The sequence below is a fragment of the Oncorhynchus tshawytscha genome, linkage group LG29 (assembly GCF_018296145.1).
Source record: "Oncorhynchus tshawytscha isolate Ot180627B linkage group LG29, Otsh_v2.0, whole genome shotgun sequence".
In the NCBI taxonomy this organism is placed as follows: domain Eukaryota; kingdom Metazoa; phylum Chordata; class Actinopteri; order Salmoniformes; family Salmonidae; genus Oncorhynchus; species Oncorhynchus tshawytscha.
This window is the reverse complement of record NC_056457.1, coordinates 14,541,340-14,565,233: the sequence shown is the minus strand read 5'-3', so window position 1 is coordinate 14,565,233 and position 23,894 is coordinate 14,541,340. Positions and strand designations below refer to the sequence as shown.

The window sequence follows — 23,894 nt, the reverse complement described above, 5'->3', positions numbered from 1 at the left end:
GAAAAAAAGGCAACCCAGCAGACACTAGGCCCTCCATGGAATTAGTTTGACACCCCTGCTCTAAGCCCAGAGAGGAAGAGGCGAAGCATGAGCGTTTACTCCGCCCAAAATCTGTCCACGTTAAGCAGATCATTAATTATTAAGCAAGTGAGACGTTTTGTATGGGGGAAAACTAGCGAGTGTCAAATTTAGTCAAGATAAAAATGAATTGCTATTTTGATACGTGAGGCTCATTTGATCTAATAGAAGTTTCTTAATGTTGTTTCGAGTTTACTGATATAAGTGTGATGCACGTGACTCCGCAACATTGAGAAAAACACTTTATATTGGGGTTGTCCCTGTTGAAATTCGAGACGGCCTATGCATATTCATGAGTATAGCATAGCATCTCACTCTTCATTGAGTACAGGTGGTTGACGTCAACACACATTGAATATTCAAAATAGTATTCAAATAGATGAGTAGGCAGGAGCTTGACAGGCCGCCGTTCCGCTCTGTGGACAACGAATCCCATTGTTAGGGCGGAGACATAGATATCTCGTCATTATATCTGGTCCAGGACTTTCATGGTAATTGCACCCAGGGGAGAACGACTGCCCCCTCTCATTGTGATGAAGCCCCGGAAGTTCAAGGCTGACCGCGATACTCCAGGCACTGTTAGCAGAAAACAGGATCCCCATTATAGTGAATGGAAAAATGGCAATCTTTGTGGTCAGTCTTCGCATACATAAATACAAAGTTGAAGAAAATCATGGTAACAATAATTACTTCTAATACAATAATTACTTCTAATACACAAGATGTATGTCCTTGAACCGATTATATTAAAATCGCACCCAGAAGAATAGATATTCGTTTTTTTGTTGCAAATTGCAGTCTGCAGTACCCAATTCAGCCTTCAATTTGAGTTACTCAATGAGGGGGCAGCACTGAGCTTGCCTGCAACGTCACTTCCTAGAATATCTTAAACTGAGCATTTTATGTCTCCATGAGACACCATCTTAACTGACTTCATTTGGCTTCAATGCGCTTTTCAGTCTTCACATAGGAATGAATGGTTTCAGGTGATCAATGGCTTTGTCCATTCATATACAGTCATTGCTCTGAGCAGAGGAACACAACCCACAATATAGCAATCTGGTCTCTGACAGAACAGTCGATGAGGTGGCATGCAACCATTGGTTGATGCATGTAACATCTAAGGAGGGGAACACGACCAAAGATTCATCACAGAGAGCATGAAACAAACTGTATTCGAAGGACGGGAGGTTGAATATTAAGGTTGTCTTCCCTGTACAGTCTATAAATCACATCAACTTTGAAACATGAGCACTTTGCAGTGATTGTAACATTTCCCCTTTTACACTAATGATATTTATGTATCCCTATATCTAGGCCAATAAACATTGAATAGGTACAGTAAAATATGATTCCATAAACATGTTCACACAAAAAAATAAAAATAATAATCTAAGATAAATTTTATTCTGTAATTTGCATGTAATATTTTGCTGATACAGAGGCAAATATTGGTCCCTATTCCATATCTTTTCATAAGGGCAGGTGTGCACGGTCTGAAACCTGTTGACATTATCCTCTCTTGCATGGAATTCATAGTAGCCTAGCCAGCATTATAAAATGTTACAAATATCTCAAGTTATTCAGCTGAGATTACAGGACTTTCTAATATGACCTAATTCCTAATATAGGAATGTTAAAAATACTGCTGCCATTATGGGACACAGAAGTGACAGTGGTCGTAACATTTTAGACCATGCTATTCAAAGAGTTTAGATACTTCATAGTTACAAGTCTAAATCTTTTCTCAAATACCTTCCGAGACCTTTTCAAATACCTTCTTGTGGATACAGTAAATCTTTAAACACATTTGAATGATATATAATACTGCAGTCTTAATGCAGTTAATAGTTTTAGTGTTAGTCTTGCAATACAAACATTTTATGAGGTGTTTGAAGATTTGTCACAGCAGTTTCCCTTGCAACATATTGAAGCATGAAGTCAATACATAGTTAGTTTAAATTAAATAACTGTTTTTGACTGACACCGTGAAGATTAATCAGACAGTAGAATTACAATGTACTTATCTTTGGAGTGGTAGTGTTGATTATTTTAAAATAATATCAAAATTATATGTGCATTGATTCATGTCATATAAAAAACCATTGCTTCATAAGGACACTTTCATTTCTCCTTCATTTAAGTTATAACTTCAAGGTAGATGGACAGATTGCACATAACTAGCTAGCTAACAGTTTATAAACACTTGTTAATACTGAAGATGGAGTTTGGGGTGGAAGGTACTGGCACTGGATAGATCAAATCCAAATTGGTGTCTCACTAAGCATGGACAAAATGTTTGTTGATCATTTTAAATGCAAGCTCAAAAATATGATCACTGCTCAATGGAATAGGTCTCATCTGTAGAAGACAGATACGTCCAATACAATGCAGAACCATAATCTACCAGCAACACCCTGTCCCAGTTCCTACAAATGCCCTTGTGTGCAGACTGACCTTCCTACCAAGCACTAAACCACCTGATCCTACTGAACTTCAATTTAACTGCAGAAAAGAGAATTTAGGAATTTGAGATCTAGTCACACAACTGTACATAGTAAACAGAATTTCAAGGACTAGGGCTACTAAGTTTCACTGGTAATGTGGAGCGCTGGTCTAAGGTAAGTCTCTAGTCCTAGCACTCCTCTCGATCAAAACCAATCACACTACATGGTATGTTATGAGCATCCAACTGCCTTTAGATAAGTAGATCAAATATAGCAGCCACATATTGATAACACTTTTGTAGGGAACCTAGACATCAATGCCAAATCAGGAGAACAGAACCAGCTGGATTTGAGCTATCTCCAGTTCCACCCCCTGCCCTATCCGAGAATGTTGCATGTTTGAGGACAGTAGGACCGATTGTAAGTAGTGTTACTTTGTCCAGGAGTGAGCAGCAGCACCCTCGGTCCCTTTCAGGCACTCTGCTCTCTTGCCGCTCTCTCAATGGCAGATAGCCAGCAGGAGACGTTTGAAGTCTCCACCACACTCAGATTTGATGGCATCCTTCAGGGACATGTCATACTTCTCCAGGTACATGTCTTTAATGGTCTCCAGATCGTACTGTTGAACAGAATACACATACCTCTTTAGCTGACATTTGTCTGCTTTTAGATTCCAAGTCAAGTAGTCTAAAAGGGGCATTTTCTTATATGATTACACAATTCCCTGAGCCATGTAAATTCAGCAAAAAAAGAAACATCCCTTTTTCAGGACCCTGTCTTTCAAAGATAATTCGTAAAAATCTAAATAACTTCACAGATCTTCATTTTAAAGGGTTTAAACACTTTCCCATGCTTGTTCAATGAAAAACAATTAATGAACATGCATCTGTGGAACGGTCGTTAAGACACTAACAGCTTACAGACAGTAGGCAATTAAGGTCACAGTTATGAAAACTTAGGACACTAAAGAGGCCTTTCTACTGACTCTGAAAAACACCAAAAGAAAGATGCCTAGGGTCCCTGCTCATCTGGGTGAACATGCCTTAGGCATGCTGCAAGGAGGCATGAGGACTGCAGATGTGGCCATGGCAATACATTGCAATGTCCGTACTGTGAGATGCCTAAGACAGCGCTACAGGGAGACAGGACGGACAGCTGATCGTCCTCGCAGTGGCAGACCATGTGTAACAACACCTGCACAGGATCAGTACATCCGAACATCACACCTGCGGGACAGGTACAGGATGGTAACAACTGCCCGAGTTACACCAGGAACGCACAATCCCTCCATCAGTGCTCAGACTGTCCACAATAGGCTGAGAGAGGCTGGACTGAGGGCTTGTAGGCCTGTTGTAAGGCAGGTCCTCACCAGACATCACCGGCATCAACGTCGCCTATGGGCACAAACCCAACGTCGTCAGACCAGACAGGACTGGCAAAAAGTGCTCTTCTCTAACGAGTCACGGTTGTCTCACCTAGTGTGTTGGTCGGATTTGCGTTTATCGTCAAAGGAATGAGCGTTACACAGAGTCCTATACTTTGGAGCGGGATCAATTTGGAGGTGGAGGGTCCGTCATGGTCTGGGGTGGTGTGTCACAGCATCATCGGACTGAGCTTGTCGTCATTGCAGGCAACCTCAATGCTGTGCGTTACAGGGAAGACATCCTCCTGACATGACCCTCCAGCATGACAATGCCACCAGCCATACTGCTCGTGCTGTGTGTGATTTCCTGCAAGACAGGAATGTCAGTGTTCTGCCATGGCCAGCGAAGAGCCCGGATCTCAATCCCATTGAGCACGTCTGGGACCTTTTGGATCAGAGGGTAAGGGCTAGGGCCATTCCCCCCCAGAAATGTCCGAGGACTTGCAGGTGCCTTAGTGGGAAGAGTGGGGTAACATCTCACAGCAAGAACTGGCAAATCTGGTACAGTCCATGAGGAGGAGATGCACTGCTGTACTTAATGCAGCTGGTGGCCACACCAAATACTGACTTACTTTTGATTGACCCCCCTCTGTTCAGGGACACATTATTCAATTTCTGTTAGTCACATGTCTGTGAAACTTGTTCAGTTTGTGTCTCAGTTGTTGAATCTTGTTATGTTCATTCAAATATTATGTTAGTTTGCAGAAAATAAACGCAGTTGACAGTGAGGATGTTTCTTTTTTTTTTTTCTTTTATAATTTTTTTTTGCTGAGTTTATAATGCATTCAAGTGTTGCCATGGTAGTCCACAAAGTTAGTATAGCCTTGCTTGATAGCATAGCCTCCCCCAGTGTTATAAATGTGCTATGGAGAAATGATCACGTGTCCATAACACAAACTATTCAACAAATCACTTAAATGCATGCAATCACAATGCAGTCAGTGGTCACAAATGATTTGGTGTCTGATAGACCCAAGAACCATGCTAAGGTTCTGTCAGAGAGTTTGGATCCATAGGTTACCGTACCTCAGAGCGGCATACAAGGATGCGGATGAGGGTGTCCTCATCAGTGCCTGCTCCTTTCATGGCTTCATTCAGTCGCCGGGCGAAATACAGCTGAGGGTTTTTAGCAACCCTCACTGAAAATAGAAAATCAAAAAGGCATTCGAATATACTGTCATTCACTTCTAATTCGTTACTGGTTTATAGGCCTGTATTGTAAAACACCATTTGACATTTTGAATAAACGCAGGCTAGCTAGAGGAAATTCTGAACAGCCACCCACACAACCAACTAAATACTGAGTAATACCCACTTTACTCAAGTCACATGCATCCCTTCGGTGTCTCTGGCCTCAGATCTCTGCACCCATACACAAACACACATACGCCAACTTGTATACATACCAAGTGTGATGTAACAGTCCTTCAGTGTCCCAGAGACCTCATTATCAATGGCATCCAGAATTTCTGTTCCAGAGAGCTGGGCAAAGCAGGGAGGGAATGAATATAAGCATAAACACTGGTACAGAGGATAGCTACAGCAAAAGGAGCCCGATGTAAGTCTATTTAATTGGAAGCTCCACAGGTTCTAAATAAAAAACATTGAAGTATAACCATTTATTATTATTTATATCTATAAATATTCAAGGCACTCATTTCAGCTTGTGTGAACAGACATAGGCTGCTAATAGCAGACCCACCTGCTCATACACCTTGAAGGTGGCCTGTAGCTGAAGGTAGTTTCGGTTGGCGAGGACGAAGCTGAAAGTGGATTCATCCGTCCCAAAACATCCCTCACCAGCCTAAATAGTAAATAGGATTGAAATAAAACAGGTAAATCTACTTTTTGATATTATTGTTTCTTGAATGCACTTCTCCGTGCCATACCTCAAACAGGGCGGTGGCATCTGCTTCAGCCAGACCCTCATCCACATCGTAAGTCTCATCTCTGGTGCCCTAGAACAGAAAGCTTTCACTGACTTCTGTGGTGAGATGAAATGTAGCCTTTCTGTCTGGCTCAGGATATTGTATCTGGCCTCCATTTTACTAATGAAAGGACATTGGAAAAGCAGGCAGACAGCCAACGTGTGTGTGTGTGCGCGTGAGCGAAAGAGCGAGAGAGAGAGACCGAGGGAGAGAGACTTAGGGTTAAGAGAGAGGTCAGGCAGAGGGAGCTCGATTTCAGTCCAAAGAAATCTAATTGTGTTACATGGCAAGAATCCAAGAGTGAAACCATGGGGCCACTTACCTGTAAAAGAGCAGTGAGCAGGTTTCTCACATCTCCACTAGTGTCCCCTTCGACATCTGATTCCAGGTCCCGTTCATGCACTAGAAAAGTCACAGACAGGCAGACAGAGATAATATGAGATTAAGGGCAGAGGAATGGGAGTTGCCTTGTTATTTATATAACTGCTGATGTCATTCTATTTGAGCCATTGTGGAAAGTGGGTGTCATTCTGTTAAGATTTTTCTGTACTGCTGATTAACTTCTGATTCAGGATTGTGGTAAAAAAAAAAACATCTTGTTTTTATGGGTGTTATTTTTTTTTTATAAGGTGTGTTTTCTTATTTATATATATACACACACACACACACAGTGCCTTGCGAAAGTATTCGGCCCCCTTGAACTTTGCGACCTTTTGCCACATTTCAGGCTTCAAACATAAAGATATAAAACTGTATTTTTTTGTGTAGAATCAACAACAAGTGGGATACAATCATGAAGTGGAACAACATTTATTGGATATTTCAAACTTTAACAAGTCAAAAACTGAAAAATTGGGCGTGCAAAATTATTCAGCCCCCTTAAGTTAATACTTTGTAGCGCCACCTTTTGCTGCGATTACAGCTGTAAGTCGCTTGGGGTATGTCTCTATCAGTTTTGCACATCGAGAGACTGACATTTTTTCCCATTCCTCCTTGCAAAACAGCTCGAGCTCAGTGAGGTTGGATGGAGAGCATTTGTGAACAGCAGTTTTCAGTTCTTTCCACAGATTCTCGATTGGATTCAGGTCTGGACTTTGACTTGGCCATTCTAACACCTGGATATGTTTATTTTTGAACCATTCCATTGTAGATTTTGCTTTATGTTTTGGATCATTGTCTTGTTGGAAGATAAATCTCCGTCCCAGTCTCAGGTCTTTTGCAGACTCAGGTTTTCTTCCAGAATGGTCCTGTATTTGGCTCCATCCATCTTCCCATCAATTTTAACCATCTTCCCTGTCCCTGCTGAAGAAAAGCAGGCCCAAACCATGATGCTGCCACCACCATGTTTGACAGTGGGGATGATGTGTTCAGGGTGATGAGCTGTGTTGCTTTTACGCCAAACATAACGTTTTGCATTGTTGCCAAAAAGTTCAATTTTGGTTTCATCTGACCAGAGCACCTTCTTCCACATGTTTGGTGTGTCTCCCAGGTGGCTTGTGGCAAACTTTAAACAACACTTTTTATGGATATCTTTAAGAAATGGCTTTCTTCTTGCCACTCTTCCATAAAGGCCAGATTTGTGCAATATACGACTGATTGTTGTCCTATGGACAGAGTCTCCCACCTCAGCTGTAGATCTCTGCAGTTCATCCAGAGTGATCATGGGACTCTTGGCTGCATCTCTGATCAGTCTTCTCCTTGTATGAGCTGAAAGTTTAGAGGGACAGCCAGGTCTTGGTAGATTTGCAGTGGTCTGATACTCCTTCCATTTCAATATTATCGCTTGCACAGTGCTCCTTGGGATGTTTAAAGCTTGGGAAATCTTTTTGTATCCAAATCCGGCTTTAAACTTCTTCACAACAGTATCTCGGACCTGCCTGGTGTGCTCAATGTTCTTCATGATGCTCTCTGCGCTTTTAACGGACCTCTGAGACTATCACAGTGCAGGTGCATTTATACGGAGACTTGATTACACACAGGTGGATTGTATTTATCATCATTAGTCATTTAGGTCAACATTGGATCATTCAGAGATCCTCACTGAACTTCTGGAGAGAATTTGCTGCACTGAAAGTAAAAGGGGCTGAATAATTTTGCACGCCCAATTTTTCAGTTTTTGATTTGTTAAAAAAGTTTGAAATATCCAATAAATGTCATTCCACTTCATGATTGTGTCCCACTTGTTGTTGATTCTTCACAAAAAAATACAGTTTTATATCTTTATGTTTGAAGCCTGAAATGTGGCAAAAGGTCGCAAAGTTCAAAGGGGCCGAATACTTTCTCAAGGCACTGTACATACATACATACATACTTTTTTTTTAAAATCACAACCCTAATCAAAAGTGAATCAGCAGCACAGAAAACAACAGGATGGGCAGGATGGAAACAGAATGGCCCTGATTCAGTTAGAACGTATCCAAACCCAAAAACCTGGCTAGATGGCAGTTTGCGATTGCTGTTTATGGACTACGGCTCAGCCTCCAACACCATAGTGCCCTCAAAGCTCATCACTAAGCTAGGTACCCTGGGACTGAAACCCTCCCTGTGCAACTAGGTCCTGGACTTCCTGACGGGCCGACCCCAAGTGGTTAAGGTAAGCAACAACACCTCTGCCACGCTATTCCTCAACACGGGGACCCCACACGGGTTCATGCTTAGCCCACTCCTGTACTCCCATGACTGTGTGGCTACGCACGTCTCCAACTCAATCATCAAAATTTGCTGACAACACAACAGTGGTAGGCCTGATTACCAACAATGAAGAGACTGCCTACAAGGAGGTGGGGAGAGTCCTAACCGGAGTGGTGCCAGGAGAATGACTTCTCCCTCAACGTCAACAAAAACGAAGGAGCTGCTCGTGGACTACTGGAGACAAAAGTGAGAGCACGCCCCCATCCACGTAGACGTGGCCACAGTAGAGGTTCAAAAGCTTCAAGTTCCTCGGTGTGCACGCCACTGGCAACCTAAAAGGGTCCATTCACACGGACAGCTTGGCCTCACAAACGTCTACAGACGCAGCATTGAGAGCACCCTGTCAGGCTGTATCGCCGCCTAGTACAGCAGGTACCGCCTGCTTTAGAACTTTAGTCACTGTTCTAGATTTTGACCATGTGACCTGTATGCCACAAAGCCTTATGGGTCTCTCAAGTTATGCCAACTATTAACTGGAGCCCAATGAGTGTCCTCCTGCATTCACAACCCTGGTAAGTATTCTGTTAGAAATAATTACGTAAAAAGACAACTTGATTGAGTGAGGGGTAGCATTGGTACTGGCTGGATGTGGCTGTTTCACCATTAATAAGGATGCCAGCTTTAAGGTGCAGCGTGAGGATGAAATTGATACTTACCCTGAAAGTAGCATTCTTTGAACATGTGAATATCCTGTTGGGAAACAGCGAAAAATAAATCTTAAGCAGACCGTTATGTTTTTAAATGTTGAACAGCATTTTCAATTTCCCATGACTTATAGGATTCTATTCAGAATGAAACTGAAACCGTACAGCATTTGTGGCAGTGCACAGAATCTCCACCAGAGTATCCTCATCAGTGCCTGCTCCCTTCATTGCCCTCCTGAGCTCCTTCACTGCATAGACGACTGGAGGGTCCAGCATGGCCAGGACGGCATTCTCAAAGTTCCCCCCCAGCTCACTCTTCAGCACTTCCACCAACTCCTTCTCCAGAGAAAGAGAGAAAGCAAAAGAGAGATTGTAGAACACATTGGGAGGGGGGTCTCTGACCATTCTTTCATACAGAATCTTTCCAGATCCTTGATATCCTTCATCTGCATTTATGGACTGCCCTCTTCAATTCAAACCACAAGTTTTCAGTGGGGTTCAAGTCCAAGACCAAGGCAAAATGTTGATTTTGTGGTCAATTAACAATTTCTTTGTGGATTTTGATGTGTGCTTGGGGTGGTTGTCTTGCTGGAAGATCCACTTGCAGCAAAGTTTCAGCTTCCTGGTAGAGGCGACCAGGTTTTGGGCTAAAATGTCCTTGTACTTCAAAATGTCTTAGACCTTAACATAGGCATCAGCACAAGTGGAAGCAAAGTAGCCTCATAACATCAGAAATCCACCACCATATTTTACAGTAGGTATGAGGCTCTTTTCTGCACATGCATCGCTTTTTCAACACCAAACCCACGACTGGTATGTGTGACCAAAGACCTCTATTTTCATGTCATCTGACCATAGCACCGCCTGGAGTTTGCTAAACGGCATTGGTACTTGGATTGGAACCGGTGCAATGGTCAGATTCTTCTACTTTTAATAAAAATGTGTTTGATACTCACATCGTCATATTTATCAAAATAGGCTTGTTTAATTTCCATCCGCTGGGCTGCACAGCGGTTAGCCAGTATGTCAATGATGGCTTGTTCATCAGTGCCTGCACAACAGGACACAATCAATAAATAAACTGGTGCCACACTGTACCTTTAAAAAGCATTTGCACAGATATGTTACTTATAAGTAAACACACATTGTTTGGAACGGTCTGTCAATCTCTCACTCACGGAGTAGAAGCATCCCTGGAATGCCAGAATTATGAATTAACTAAAAAGATTGCAACTTACCCAAGCCTTTACAGGCTTTGCGTATGGCCTTTATATCAGCCATAACATCAAACTCCTCATATGGCACGATAGTGGGCTGAAATTAACCATTTGTTTTTGTTATGACATAAACAAGACAATAAAATGCTAATATCAACACAACCATCACCATTGTATCTCAATGTTGTGTTGTTGTTTTTTTTAAACACACACTTAGTAGGCCTAATCTATTGTAATTTCTGCTTTCCCTTAGCCTAGTTCTTCATAGGTGTCATCATGTCTGCCACCCCTCAAATCAACAAAAAATTGGACATCTGAATAGCTTTATAAAAGTTTTGAATCAATTGTTCACATATGTAATAAAACTGCCGTAAGCCTATTAGAATGTAACATGACATGGGAGGGGGAGAACGCCATGGCAAGAAATGCACTGGCTCAGGAATTTGGCCGCTGCCGTGTTTTAACCAAACAAAGTAGAAGGGTGTAGCGCCCCATAGGCGAAATTGAGAGGACAATGGAAACACACTCACCGCCCTAATCCCCCCCCATAGCCTTCCACTCGGATTCACTCATTGTTTAGGCCTACATCAATCTAACGGGATTGTGACGAATTCCGCAGTGGCGACTTCCGCTGCGTTTCCCCTGCCTCACTGTCACATGAGTCGCATGTGTGACATGTCAAGGGCTATGTGGATTTTTTTACATTTTAAATCAACCTCAGAAAGTGATCCATAACCCCGCATTCAATTGTGGTAGTGTGTAAATCTCCCGTGGCCACACATTCTGCAAGCAGTTGACCAAATTACGCGAGATTTGTATTTGAGATTAGTGTGGAATGTCGTTTGGATAATCGTTTTGATGAAGATGTCCACATTCCTTATACAATTAAACATTTACACAGCAATTGTAAAAATGTATTCAACGTATTTTATAGGCCTATACTTTTCAATAGATATGCCTTATTTTACTACGTTTTTTCCCCACATCTTCGAGATGTTTTTTTCTGACCATAGAGTAGGGCCTAAATTTTAACATTTCATTCGCATTTCTAGCAGCAATTTCAGCATGCGCATAGGCCTACGTTTGGTGCGTAAAAAAAAACAAGCATGGTACTCACTTGACAGTTGCCCATTTTCGAAAGGTTTGTCTCGCTGTTGTGAGTCTTGGGCTGCTGACGAGAGTCGGATTCTTTACCGTAGTTGTGGAAGGACTGGCGAGTAAAAAGAATGTGCAACGTCATCGCGCAGAAATATAACGGAATTGAAAGCACCTCCTTCAGTTAACCATTTACTTACGTCGGAGATAGCGACTCGAAAGGCGAACATCTAAGATCGTCATCCTTAAATTTGAAATGTTATGAACACAAAACTACATTTACGATTACTATGGGGATATTATTATTCTCCAAACTATGTTATACTCAAAGATGATTCCAAGAGACTACATTGATACATATGCTACTCAGAATAATAAAGATATGAACTTTGTGCTCAAATTGTCTATACTAGTAAATATGGATTTATCAATAATTACAAAAAATATACCCAAGTAAATCAAGTCGCCTAAGAGCTATGAACGCAAATCGAATTGGCGCTAGACCTGCTAAAACATTCCAAAGAAAATGTCGATTGAATCAAATTCAACCAGCTGACATTATTGATGTCTGTGCGTGCCCACTGTCCACCCACATTACCGAATAGAACAGTAAGATCAGGATTTATGTCCAGGGTATCACAGTGACAACTAGACACCTTTTCACAGCCATCTCTCCTGTTGATGAGGCAGGCTGCTGTTCATTGAAATTACAAACCTGGTAGCTTACAGTTTAATCACAGCTTCTTCCCAGCACTTTAGAATTGTCTCTATGTTAATTAGCCACCCACTGGAGGAAAATAATGCTGCCCCCCTGAAATTATACCCAGTTGGCCTAAAAAACCTTGGGACAATTAAATATCCCAATGCCACTGCAACAGAACAGTGCAATTAGAGAGTGACTCACCCTCTTGGATTTTAATGTGCAAGCCAACCTGACAGCACCAACAGGAACAACCTATTCAATGTTATCAACTTTACCTTAATTAATTACCCTTACAGGAAGTTTGCAGATGACAATAAGGCATTAGAACATACATTTAATATGTATTAGATAATGGTCAATCAGATATATTTTATACAGATAAAATACCTATAGTCGCATATTATGTCAACATTGTAGTTGCTTCTACTTAACCCACCTGCTAACTTTAAACACTGTGTCTCCCGTGTTCTAGCGTAATAATGACTACGCCGTGGCTTCCCTGCTCAATCTATTGCTATTCACTGTACCATATGATCACCTGGCTACATAGCTGATGCCTGCTGGACTGTTCGTTTATCACAGTACTCCATTTTGTTTATTTTTTAAATCTGTTGGCCCTAGCCCCGAACTCAGGCCCTGTGTTGTAGCCCATTCATCGCCATTTTACCTGTTGTCTTAGTTGATTAGCTGTTGTTGTCTTACCCGTTGTCTTAGCTAGCTCTCCCAATCAACACCTGTGATGGCTTTATGCCTAGCTTTATGTCTCTCTCAAATGTCAATATCCCATGTATACTGTTGTTTAAGATAGTTATCATTGTTTTAGTTTACAGTGGAGCCCCTCGTCCCACTCAACAACTTTGTCCCACTCCCCACACATGCGGTGACCTCACCCAGTATAACCAGCACATCCCGAGATGCAACCTCTGTTATCATCACTCAGCGCCTGGGCTTACCTCCACTGTACCCGCACCCCACCATACCCGTCTGCACATTCTGCCCTGAATCTATTCCACCACGCCCAGAAATTTGCTCCTTTTACTCTCTGTCCCCAATGCACTAGACAACCAGTTTTGATAGCCTTTAGCCGTACCCTCATCCTACTCCTCCTCTGTTCCCTGGGTGATGTGGAGGTTAACCCAGGCCCTGCGTGTCCCCAGGCACTCTCATTTGTTGACTTCTGTAATCGAGAAAGCCTTGGTTTCATGCATGTTAACATCAGAAGCCTCCTCCCTAAGTTTGTTTTACTCAGTTTTACTCACTGCTTTAGCACACTCCGCCAACCCTGATGTCCATGCCGTGTCTGAATCCTGATTCAGGAAGGCCACCAAAAATTCTGAGATTTTATATCATACCAAACTACAACATTTTCTGTCAAGATAGAACTGCCAAAGGGTGAGGAGTTGCAATATACTGCAGAGACAGCTTGCAAAGTTCTGGCATACTTTCCAGGTCTATGCCCAAACAGTTTGAGCGTCTAATTTGAGCGGCTAAATGGATTTTATTGATGTATTATATTAAGTAAAAATAAGTGTTCATTCAGTATTGTTGTAATTGTCATTATTACAAATGAATAAATAAAATTAAAATTGGCAGCTTAATCGGTATCGGCTTTTAAAAAAATGTTTTTTAATTTTACCCCTTTTTCTCCCCAATTTAGTGGTATCCAATTGTTTTAGTAGCTACTATTTTGTCTCATCGCTACAACTCCCGTACGGGCTCGGGAGAGACGAAGGTTGAAAGTCATGCGTCCTCCAATACACAACCCAACCAAGCCGCACTGCTTCTTAACACAGCGCGCATCCAACCCGGAAACCAGCCGCACCAATGTGTCGGAGGAAACACCATGCACCTGGCAACCTTGGTTAGCGCGCACTGCGCCTGGCCCGCCACAGGAGTCGCTGGTGCGTGATGAGACAAGAATATCCCTACCGGCCAAGCCCTCCCTAACCCGGACAACGCTAGGCCAATTGTGCGTCGCCCCACGGACCTCCCGGTCACCGCCGGTTACAACAGAGCCTGGGCGCGAACCCAGGGTGTCTGGTGGCACAGCTGGCACTGCAGTACAGCGCCCTTAACCACTGCATCACCCGGGAGGCCCGGTATTGGCTTTTTTGGTCCTCCATATTGTTTTTATTTACTTTTCTGCTCTTTTGCACACCAGTATCTCTACTTGCACATCATCATCTGCTTATTTATCACTCCAGTGTTAATCTGCTAAAATGTAATTATTTCACTACTATGGCCTATTTATTGCCTACCTCACGCCATTTGCACACACTGTATATAGACATTCTTTTTTTCTATTGTGTTATTGACATGTACACTTGTTTATTCCATGTGTAACTCTGTGTTGTTGTTTGTGTCGCACTGCTTTGCTTTATCTTGGCCAGGTTGCAGGTGTAAATGAGAACTTGTTCTCAACTAGTTTACCTGGTTAAATAAAGGTGAAATAAAAAATAAATAAAAAACATTGTATATACAAATGTTAGTGGCCACCTGAAGAGAATCTTACTGTATCAGTGCTTGTTTGTGCATCGCTCCTCATGTTGAAAAGCTTTTTGTAAACACTATAGTTACACTACCCATTGTTTCTTTGTGAATCATTCAACCCAAATATCAGGTCAATATCAGAGGATAGAGTTCCACATCACGTCACCTACAAAGCATTGACATTAAGACTTTCTCAATTCTTTCCACCCACTCTCTTTATCTGACAGGAGGGTTTTATTTCACTACAACTCTGGCTTCAATATATATACAAAATTACTCATATAAAACGGTTAAAAATATGATGAAAAAATAATAATAATTTTTGACTGTAGGCAGACAGTCAGTATCTTTTCGCTTTCACGACCAGCTTTTTTTGTGTACAATCTTATATTTAGTGAGCCACTGTTTCTATTCATTATCTCACCATGCTATTGATCTGTCAATTACCACTGTAGCATTTATGTGTGTGTGTGTGTGTGTGTGTATATAAAAATAACTGTTTATGTGCATCCCTACCATCACAACTGATTTGAACACCATCAGAATGTGTGGATCCAGAATTGTTTTGAGTGTGGTTATGCACATATGGGAGTTTGAAACAGTAAATTAATCAATGGATATAAGTGCCAATGAGTGCTGAAATCCAGATAATTGATGACTTATCGATCACCTATGGGACAAAAGTCAGCTGAGCGCAGAGTTTGGTCTACTACTGCGTTAGTTTAATGGGTTTATCAGTTGTCTGAGCTGAGCATCAATCGTCTGGGCTGGGGGGGGACCACAAAATGGCCATCATTTGACATGCAGATGAAAAGGGATCCCGCTGAAGCCTTTACAACGGAGCTGAGGAGAGAACAAAGACAGCATTCAGAGGTCTAGCTATCCACCAAAACAGGGTTTAATGGGCACTATGAATCAGCATCCAGACTATGTTATGACCTCAAACAACGTGCTATTCAAAGTGCTCTGAACAAATTAAGGGAATCGTTCACAAACATTGGCACATTCTAAGATCTGATGACAGTATCTGTAATGTGTTTTTCGGACTCTCCCTTGGTTGTATTCTCAGAGATCAATTGGTAAACACTAATTTAACACCCCAAAATACCCCCGCACAACGTCTATTTGCGCCTCTACCCGATGGAAACTACAAGTGTAATGGCTCTTTCAAATGCAGATCCTTTAAAACACCCTCAAACAGGGAAACAGATCCCAATCAAAGGCGTTATCATGTACTGAACTCCACTAAGGCATTTCTTTATCTTGTAACTTGTCCTTGTGGTAAAAAATGATGTGGGTAAAACGAAGCGCGAATTATAAGTAAGAATCTCAAAAGCACCACTAGGTGCAAAAACTCTACATACCCAGTTGCGGCCCACTTTTTGGAAGCAAACCTCTATTTTGTCCGTTTGTTATATCGGCATCGAACAAGTCCCCTTCCCTAGAAGAGGGGGTGACCTTGAAAATGTATTGTTAAAACGAGAGGCTGCCTGGATCTTTAATTTAAAGACCCTTGCTCCCGTCGGTCTCAACGTAGACTTTGATCTGAAGCCATTCTTGTGATTTTGCTATTCATTGTAAATGTTTGTAGGCTTATGTAGCCAAATTGTATCTATGATCATATGTTATCCGTTCATGCTTTTTAAAATGTTCTATTTATATCTGTAAATTAACCAATAAAATCAAGCCACACCCAGCCATGATTACAGACACCTATGTGTCCCTTGAAACTATATAAACTAGTGACCCACTGTGCTTGTCATTATACCCTGATGACGACAGCTTGTCTGTCGAAACGTTGGTTATTAAATTATTGCATCTGAGCTCCTAGAATATTGCGGTTCTCCTGTTCCTTTTCAAATGACCTCAAACAAGACTTGCTTTAAGTCTGGGTAACTCCTGGTGCTATATCATCTATAATAAAAGTGTCATGTTTCACTGGCTTCTTTAAATCTCTAAAATATTTAAGGGGGGGGGGATTGTGGAATTGTTTTGAGGTGGTGATTTAAAATGAGTTTGTAGCTCAAATGGTTCGGACACAAGTTGGCACATCAGCGTTCACAACTTCAGATGAGTCACCATCGTGTTCGTGAGAGTCTCCCTTTCCCATAGAATAGAAAGGTCAAACCGTAGGCCAAACCGTTTCCTGAGAAGACCGATTTTCAGGTTGTCTCATGGTCTGACAAACACCGCTGTAGCTCGGCAACCTTCCACCACAGATGCGGAAGGCCGACAGGCGGATGCTGCTTAAATTGACGGATTCTTTACAAGGCACAGTTGTACAGTGCATTCGGAAGGTTTTCAGTTTTCTATTTGTAATACATTTGCAAAAAAATAAAAATCACAAAACCTGTTTTTGCTTTGTCATTATGGGTTTTGTGTCAAACCGTATTGATGAGGCGAATTCTTTTTAAAATTCATTTCAGAATAAGGCTTGAAAAATGTTGAAAAAGTCAAGCAGTCTGAATACTTTCGAATGCACTGTATAGTGGATATAATCTCAGATCCACAAATGGTCTTGAAGTAAGAGTGCTGGTCTGGGATGAGATCCCCCCCTTGTCCATATAATCTTATTAATTATGTAAAAAGGCTCAACTTATTCTCACCTAAGGAAAAAAATAAATAATTAAAACTGATTCTAGATCAGTGCTCCAACTCAGACATCTTGTGAATATGGGCCCTGTTAACAAAGGTTTACCTGCTTCTATGTAGTGAATGGTAGTGGGTTAGACCGGGGAACAAAGTAACACGGGCACAAAGTAACTAAATAACTCAAATTAGAAATAACTTAGACAGCTGTTATTCAATGTGCTAATGTTTGGTTAGTGTAGCTACAGTACCTGCCTTGGAAATTTTGCTTAAATCCATAAATAATTGTTTATATATAGTTGATGACAATAATTATGAAGACTCGGATTAGAGTTGTAATGGAGGTTAATTGTAACATTTGTTACAATTAAATCCTTACCTAAAATTCTAATCCTAACCCTGATCCTAACCCATATTATTTTCATACTAAGCAAAAGCCTAAAACTTTTACTTTGTTCTCTGGTCTCCTCTACTAAACATAAACGTCATGTTGATATGTTACCTGTTCCTGGGGTATAATTTCTGTGGAACTGAACTTGTTCCTTCTCACAGAGTCCAGGTGGTAGTTTGGGGCTCCGCTCCCTGGCATCCCCCAGGTGAAGAACTGCATTGTCTCATTGTGCTGCCAATGACAAGGCGATTGAAGTGCAATCTGTCAATGTCAGTCCTTCCAACTGAGTCAATCACTATCAGTGACCATTGGTGTGTATAATTATTCCAAACAATCAAGAAGATAATGGTTTAGGATCCATTGGACTACTTTGAGGTAGGGTATAATGAGGATCATGTGACTGAAAAAGGTGACAAGTTCCTGTCCGATCTCTATATAGAAGGTATGGGTAACATAGAATAATTATGCTTGCGATGACTCACAGTTTGTTCGGCGGTGGTAATCCTTCTCCTCTCCCTCGCTTTTTGTTGTCTCTTCTCCTCCACCTGCTGACAGAGGTCTTTGTAGTAGTGCCTCTTTCTTTCCTATAAGTTACAACATATGGAGTATGGTTCAACATAAAAAAAAACAGCAAAATTAGCATGATCTGCTCTTTTAACACGGACAAAAGCTTATTTTGGGGGGCACAACAGTTTAGAAAGTGATTGCCTCTCTGATGATGTCAGAATGGTTCCTGGTTACTACTGGTGGGATCCTGGTGTCAGGTCCTGGCTGAGAGGAGGTTGATGGTTTACCCTAGATTAAAGATGTCAATATATTTTGTTATGGCAGAGCCTATCCTATGTGCTCGACATATGAATAAGCTGAGCATGTTGGATGATTTGAGTCAAATGTAGAGCAACACTGGCCTCCTGTGTTTAATTGAAGCTAGTACATGTACCACTCCTGGCTCATTATTAATGATGTCAGTAAAAAAAAGCCAACGGCTATATAAATGTTGCTTAGTTTATTCAGGACTATAAAACGTTAATGACATTCTTACTATATCAATACCAACATAATATCAATAAAGGGTTCTGATACCTTTGTGAGTCTGGGTGAATAAGCAAATGAATCCGTGTTGTTGCTTCCATCACTGTTGGTTAGACTTGCATTGCCTTTCAGCATTAGTAAAGGCCTACCGACTAAAGTGGGAACAAGAACACAAAAGTTACAGCTTACAATTGGGTATGTCCAGTGTGTTTCTTTGTACATTAAAACGGAGGGAATTAGTATAGGATCTTACCATGATCTTTTCTGATCACCGTCATCTGATCAATTGATTGTTCCCTTCTCTGAAAAATAAGGTAAATACAGGTTACCACTGTACCATTGTGTGTGTGTGTGTGTGTGTGTGTGTGTGTGTGTGTGAACATCATCTCAGTTACAGTATATTCCTCACCTGGCTGTACCTAGATGTGGATACATTGAATCCCTTCTGTACTGGAAGGGCTGGTCTAACACATTGGTTTAGATTGGAACCACACCTTGAAACAACTGAAATGTGGCATCATTTGATTAATTTAATCTCTAGTACAAAGCATGTGAAATAAAAAAAAGATCATACTGCAATACTTATATACAAATATATTTTCTGGTATTAATCCTGAACGCCTGTGACCGATTATGACTGAATAGGGCCCCAGGCCTTTCCAATAGATGCTATCCTATCTGTCTCTTTGTTGTAGCGTTCAACACATTTTATTTCCAAATCCCACTATCAGGCTGACTCACCGGGCTTTTTGTCTTTCATGTCCGTGACTGTGTAGTCAAACACATGCTTGGTTTTCCTGTACAGTATGTCCCCCAGGCTTTCCGTAGGGGAGAACAGCGAGAAAGGAGGTCCTGATCTTCTGCAGAGCCTTCGCACTGCAAAACACAGGAAGCGACAGAGGCCCATGACACAAACCAGGTGGCTTCACAGAGGAAACCTCCATTAAGACACTCCATCATCATGATAGTACCAAAACACAGACATCATGGGATGACTCAATGGGAGGCAGATATTTCATAAAAATGATCTATGATTATTTGTAATTATACTGATTAAACGACACCAGCCGGGGGACGATCCATCTTCAACCTCCCTTAGTGTCATTTATCATTATCAATGTTTGAGACTCAGATCTCTTGAAACTAAGTTATGTCATCAATGTGATTTATGATAACGCATACCTCCATTTGTAACAGTAATGTTTAAATTACTTATTATAATAATTATAATAATAATAATAATAATGACTGAATGATCTCACTTCTGTCCCTGAGGAATGCAGCCTCATATCCCTCACTGAAAGGCTTTAGTGGTAACTGAAAGCAGATAGCGTAAACACAGTGAACCACAGCGGCCCCAACAGCAAGGGCTTTCAGCAGGTTTTGAGAAATCTCAACTGCAGTACTTGGCTAGAGCCTATCTACATCAAGCATAGAACATGAAACAGAAAGTATGGCATAACCTTAGGTAACGAGCAAGTTTTTTTGAAACGTATTATAACATACAACGTTCGTGCTGAAATTTCAGAAAAAATACAAGGGAAAAGAGTGTATAATGACGTACGGGTGGGAATTATGGGCACTTGTCCTTGATTCAGACAGTACGTTGCAGAGGAGGCTGGAGGGAGGAGCTACACGAGGACGGCTCGTTGAAATGGCTGCAATGGAGAAAAAAACGGAACATATCAAACACATTAAACATATGTAAGTCACATGTTTGTTTCTGTTCCATTCACTCCATTCCAGTCATTACAATAAGCCAGTCCTCCTATAGCTCCTACCACCAGCCTCCTCTGGTACGTTGTGACTCACCAGTATCTTGGCCTGATCTTTCATCCTTGTCTGTGTTTCTGGTACACTCATCCCTTATAAAATAAAATGTCATGCTTTTTCAAATGCCAACATTTACAGTATACTGTATGAGAGCAGTTTTAATTGTAAGAGTTATAGGCCAAGTACTGCAGACTAACATTCTGAGGACATAAGCTAGTTCTTTCTTTGACTGAAAACAAAACAAGCGTCAGTCTGCTTTAGGTAGTTCTTAGTTGGCATGGGAGACTATAGGTAGTTGTTGATTTAACAGAACATCATGATTATGTCTACAGTGTACACTGTACCTTTATCACTTTGGAGCTGAATATATTCTTTTGGAGACTCACATTTCTGAAATTCAAATAAATTCTATTTATGTATATGTTTGAATTGTTCAATTAATTCTATATTTCTGTGTCTGCGTCATGGGAGGTCCTTGTTCTTGTTTTACCATTCTTGAGGTCTCCTTTTTATGAACTGGTAACTCTGGGAGTTTTGCCCCCATGACTGACATCCATTCTAAACACAGAAGCAAAACAGACTGTAATTGAGGGAAGTGTCAATAACTGATACTGATTATTGATTATGAAACTGATTATTTACACTGCCTATTATCTATTATGCTAGTTGTATTATTGAGTGAAATAATTAGTACCTTCTGTGACTTCTGGTTTTGTTGTATGTTCAGCGATTCCCTCTGTATTATCATAGTCATCACCATCATTATAATCCAAGGTCACAGTCCTGAAAGAAGTCTCTTGATTCGTAATGCCGCGTTCAAAACAACTGGGAACTCGGAATTCTCAAACTTCCAACATCATGATATGACATCGTTTCTCCCGAGTTCCCAGTTGTCTTGAATGCACCAGTACATGGCCTATGCTAGCCAATCACTATAAGTACTAACATGAGAAAGGGATAGCTGCAGCTCGATATGGCGGCCAGAGACTGGGTGTGTCGAAAGAAAGTAGGCGTATCGAAAGAGCACATGTATTGGTCTGACTTTCTGTCAGCGAGTGCAGAGATTTGTGGAAACATGACTGTGTATGACTGCGCATCGAAATTAATTTGAGGACGTTTGGGAAACCCAGAATGGTGGTGTCGTGAAATAACTCAGGCAGTGGGAAAGCATTGCATGTAAATGCACGTATCTTAACATGCTTTCATGTTGTGAACATTTTACATGTATCCCATTTCATTGCAATTGTATAGGCTAGTGTACGCAATGCCATTATTAAACTTGTCGATGCCCCATTTCTAAACACAAGGGCAGACATGAGTTGATGACCAATTGACGAAGTGAGCTTCCCGGGAAAATTGCCTACACTGACACCCGACTGATACTACGCGCACGTTACAAAATCAGGAGATTCCAATTAGGTTAATCTGAAGGCAGGTGTTCATGTTTCGTCACGATTGCGTTAATGCAAGTTAGAGGTGTGTATGTGAAAAGTATTAAGACTGAACAATACTGTTCATGGCACTTAGTACAACGGTAACAATTTGCCATGTTTGCTTTCATAAAAGTTTGAGTTGTATGTGATTAAAAATGCTTTAACATCCTCCATGCACTTCCAGAAAGCGACTGAACGAAATTAGGCTACTCTAAAACGGTGGCATTGGCAAAAACCCTGTTCAAAAAAAATGTATTTTTCCCATTTCTTTCGACACGCCTACTACTCCGGGACGCTGCTATCTATACTTAACTAGCATGCCAATAAACGGGAAGTACTCACCTGCGCAGCACAGATTCACTCCCTTTGCAGTGTCCAGGAGTGTGGCTGCTCCTCATACTGGCTCCACGTGTTGACACACTCACCCTCCCTTGGTCTGTCTCATCAGTGAGACAGAAGAACTCCTTCGCGACACTTTTCATCTCCACACTTCGCCTGCCCTTCATCCAGTGCACAGACAACATTTTAATGGTCAATCAGCACACAAAAAAAAACAACAACAAGAGGGCACAAATGTCATGTAAGTCATCATGTGCATTCACAGATGAATCAGTTGCCATAGAGAATCTAACCAAAATGCACTCACATGTAGGCTGTAGGATCAGGCTATGAGTCACAAACGAAATTGCAAAATCAAGTCGGTTTCTAAACAAGGAAATGGTTATGGGTGTGGCTAGGGAATGACCAGGGTGGACCCCACAGCCTATACACATCCCAACCATGGAACCTTGTGGTTTACAACATTAACATTATACGTTTATTGTCAACCAAATTCAAGTCATAGATTTGACTATCGAAAAAAACTCTTCATTTCCTGAAATGAATTCTGTCGGTCTATTATTTCTTACAGAACTTTATTTTGTCTTTACGTAGGGTGACCACTGATTTAACATGGGCAATGGCATAAACATCACTCCATGTGGTTTCCTACAGTATGAATGAGGGAAGCATAGCAAGGACATTGCCTGCCCTACAGTACGCAATCCCCATGCATGTGGAATAAATACACACCACAGTTGATGGACACTGCATTTCCTGAGTATGATTGAACTGGTCACCTTCCAGAGTCTCCATACCTTCCCTTGATGGTAGATCTGATGTAGGCCAACTTTTGAAACAAACCAAGTCATGAGAAGTAATTCAGTAGCATACAGCATTAATCGAGGTGATATATCATTGATTTATGAGAATAAATCAAAAATGCAGGCAGACTGCTTAACTATAGCGGTCATAATAAACATATTTGAGAGCTTCTTCATTAGATAAAACAACTCAAATAAAGTAAATTAAATTCATACAGTCAATACTTACAAGAACTGATCTTATATAACACTCGCACATAAAATAATAATTTTGGACCGCAGACGACTCAGACGATAGAAACCGATCAGAAATGGGAATTTGGGAGAAAGCGACAACGTAGGTGTCGCGAATGGCGCTAAATTGATATAGAACAGTGCGATCTACTTTATCATTACGTCATAAATGCCGAATGCCATGACAACGCGCGTCTCTGATTTCTTCATCAAGTAGGCCTAAACTGCGCACTGCTTTCATTCATGTTTTCCTCGTTTCTGTGACAGTAGCCTACTGGTTGTATCCACGAGGGGTCAGTGCACAACCACTGATTTCCCTCAGGTTGAGGACCCGTTCTAGCAAAGTTGATGTGCGAAAATGTAATAGTATACTAAACAACGCTCTTGAAGCGAGGATGCAAGTGTAATAGATTAGAAAATAGCCAACTGTGGCTTAAAGGCTACAGACATTCACATCCTTTACTGCAGCACGAAACAGATAGCCTATTGGTATTGATTGCAAAGGGTCATAAGCTCCACACTATTCAAGTCCAAACTACTAACAATAAAGGCTTACGTCAAATAATCATCACTTTATAACCCTA

At 41.2% G+C, this 23,894-nt stretch overlaps 2 protein-coding genes across 5 annotated transcripts; both read right to left on the bottom strand.

Annotated features, from left to right (window-relative positions):
- Positions 1 to 1,463: 1,463 nt before the first annotated feature.
- On the bottom strand, positions 1,464 to 11,691 carry LOC112227580 (annexin A13-like). The gene is made up of 11 exons (XM_042308546.1): positions 11,546 to 11,691; positions 10,450 to 10,525; positions 10,168 to 10,262; positions 9,377 to 9,547; positions 9,224 to 9,257; positions 6,199 to 6,278; positions 5,838 to 5,906; positions 5,651 to 5,752; positions 5,355 to 5,430; positions 4,975 to 5,087; positions 1,464 to 3,144 (listed from the first exon to the last, which is right to left on the bottom strand). The coding sequence occupies exons 1-11, from the start codon at positions 11,666 to 11,668 to the stop codon at positions 3,025 to 3,027; spliced, it is 1,059 nt and encodes a 352-aa protein (XP_042164480.1). The 5' UTR covers positions 11,669 to 11,691; the 3' UTR covers positions 1,464 to 3,024.
- Positions 11,692 to 14,726: 3,035 nt separating this feature from the next.
- On the bottom strand, positions 14,727 to 23,450 carry LOC112245395. 4 transcript variants are annotated; one of them, XM_024413459.2, is made up of 16 exons: positions 23,306 to 23,449; positions 23,006 to 23,102; positions 22,277 to 22,434; positions 21,196 to 21,284; positions 20,992 to 21,059; positions 20,846 to 20,891; positions 20,541 to 20,593; positions 19,991 to 20,045; positions 19,470 to 19,604; positions 19,138 to 19,232; positions 18,982 to 19,030; positions 18,780 to 18,880; positions 18,405 to 18,491; positions 18,179 to 18,280; positions 17,808 to 17,927; positions 14,730 to 15,559 (listed from the first exon to the last, which is right to left on the bottom strand). In XM_024413459.2, exons 2-16 carry the CDS (start codon positions 23,066 to 23,068, stop codon positions 15,509 to 15,511), a joined length of 1,272 nt encoding a protein of 423 aa, XP_024269227.1. In that variant the 5' UTR covers positions 23,069 to 23,102; positions 23,306 to 23,449; the 3' UTR covers positions 14,730 to 15,508. The 4 variants fall into 4 exon arrangements, with proteins under 4 accessions (XP_024269229.1, XP_024269227.1, XP_042164854.1 ...); XM_042308920.1 differs by having other exon boundaries at positions 14,731 to 15,559; positions 22,277 to 22,429; positions 23,306 to 23,448; XM_024413461.2 differs by lacking the exon at positions 18,405 to 18,491 and having other exon boundaries at positions 14,727 to 15,559; positions 23,306 to 23,450.
- Positions 23,451 to 23,894: the final 444 nt, after the last annotated feature.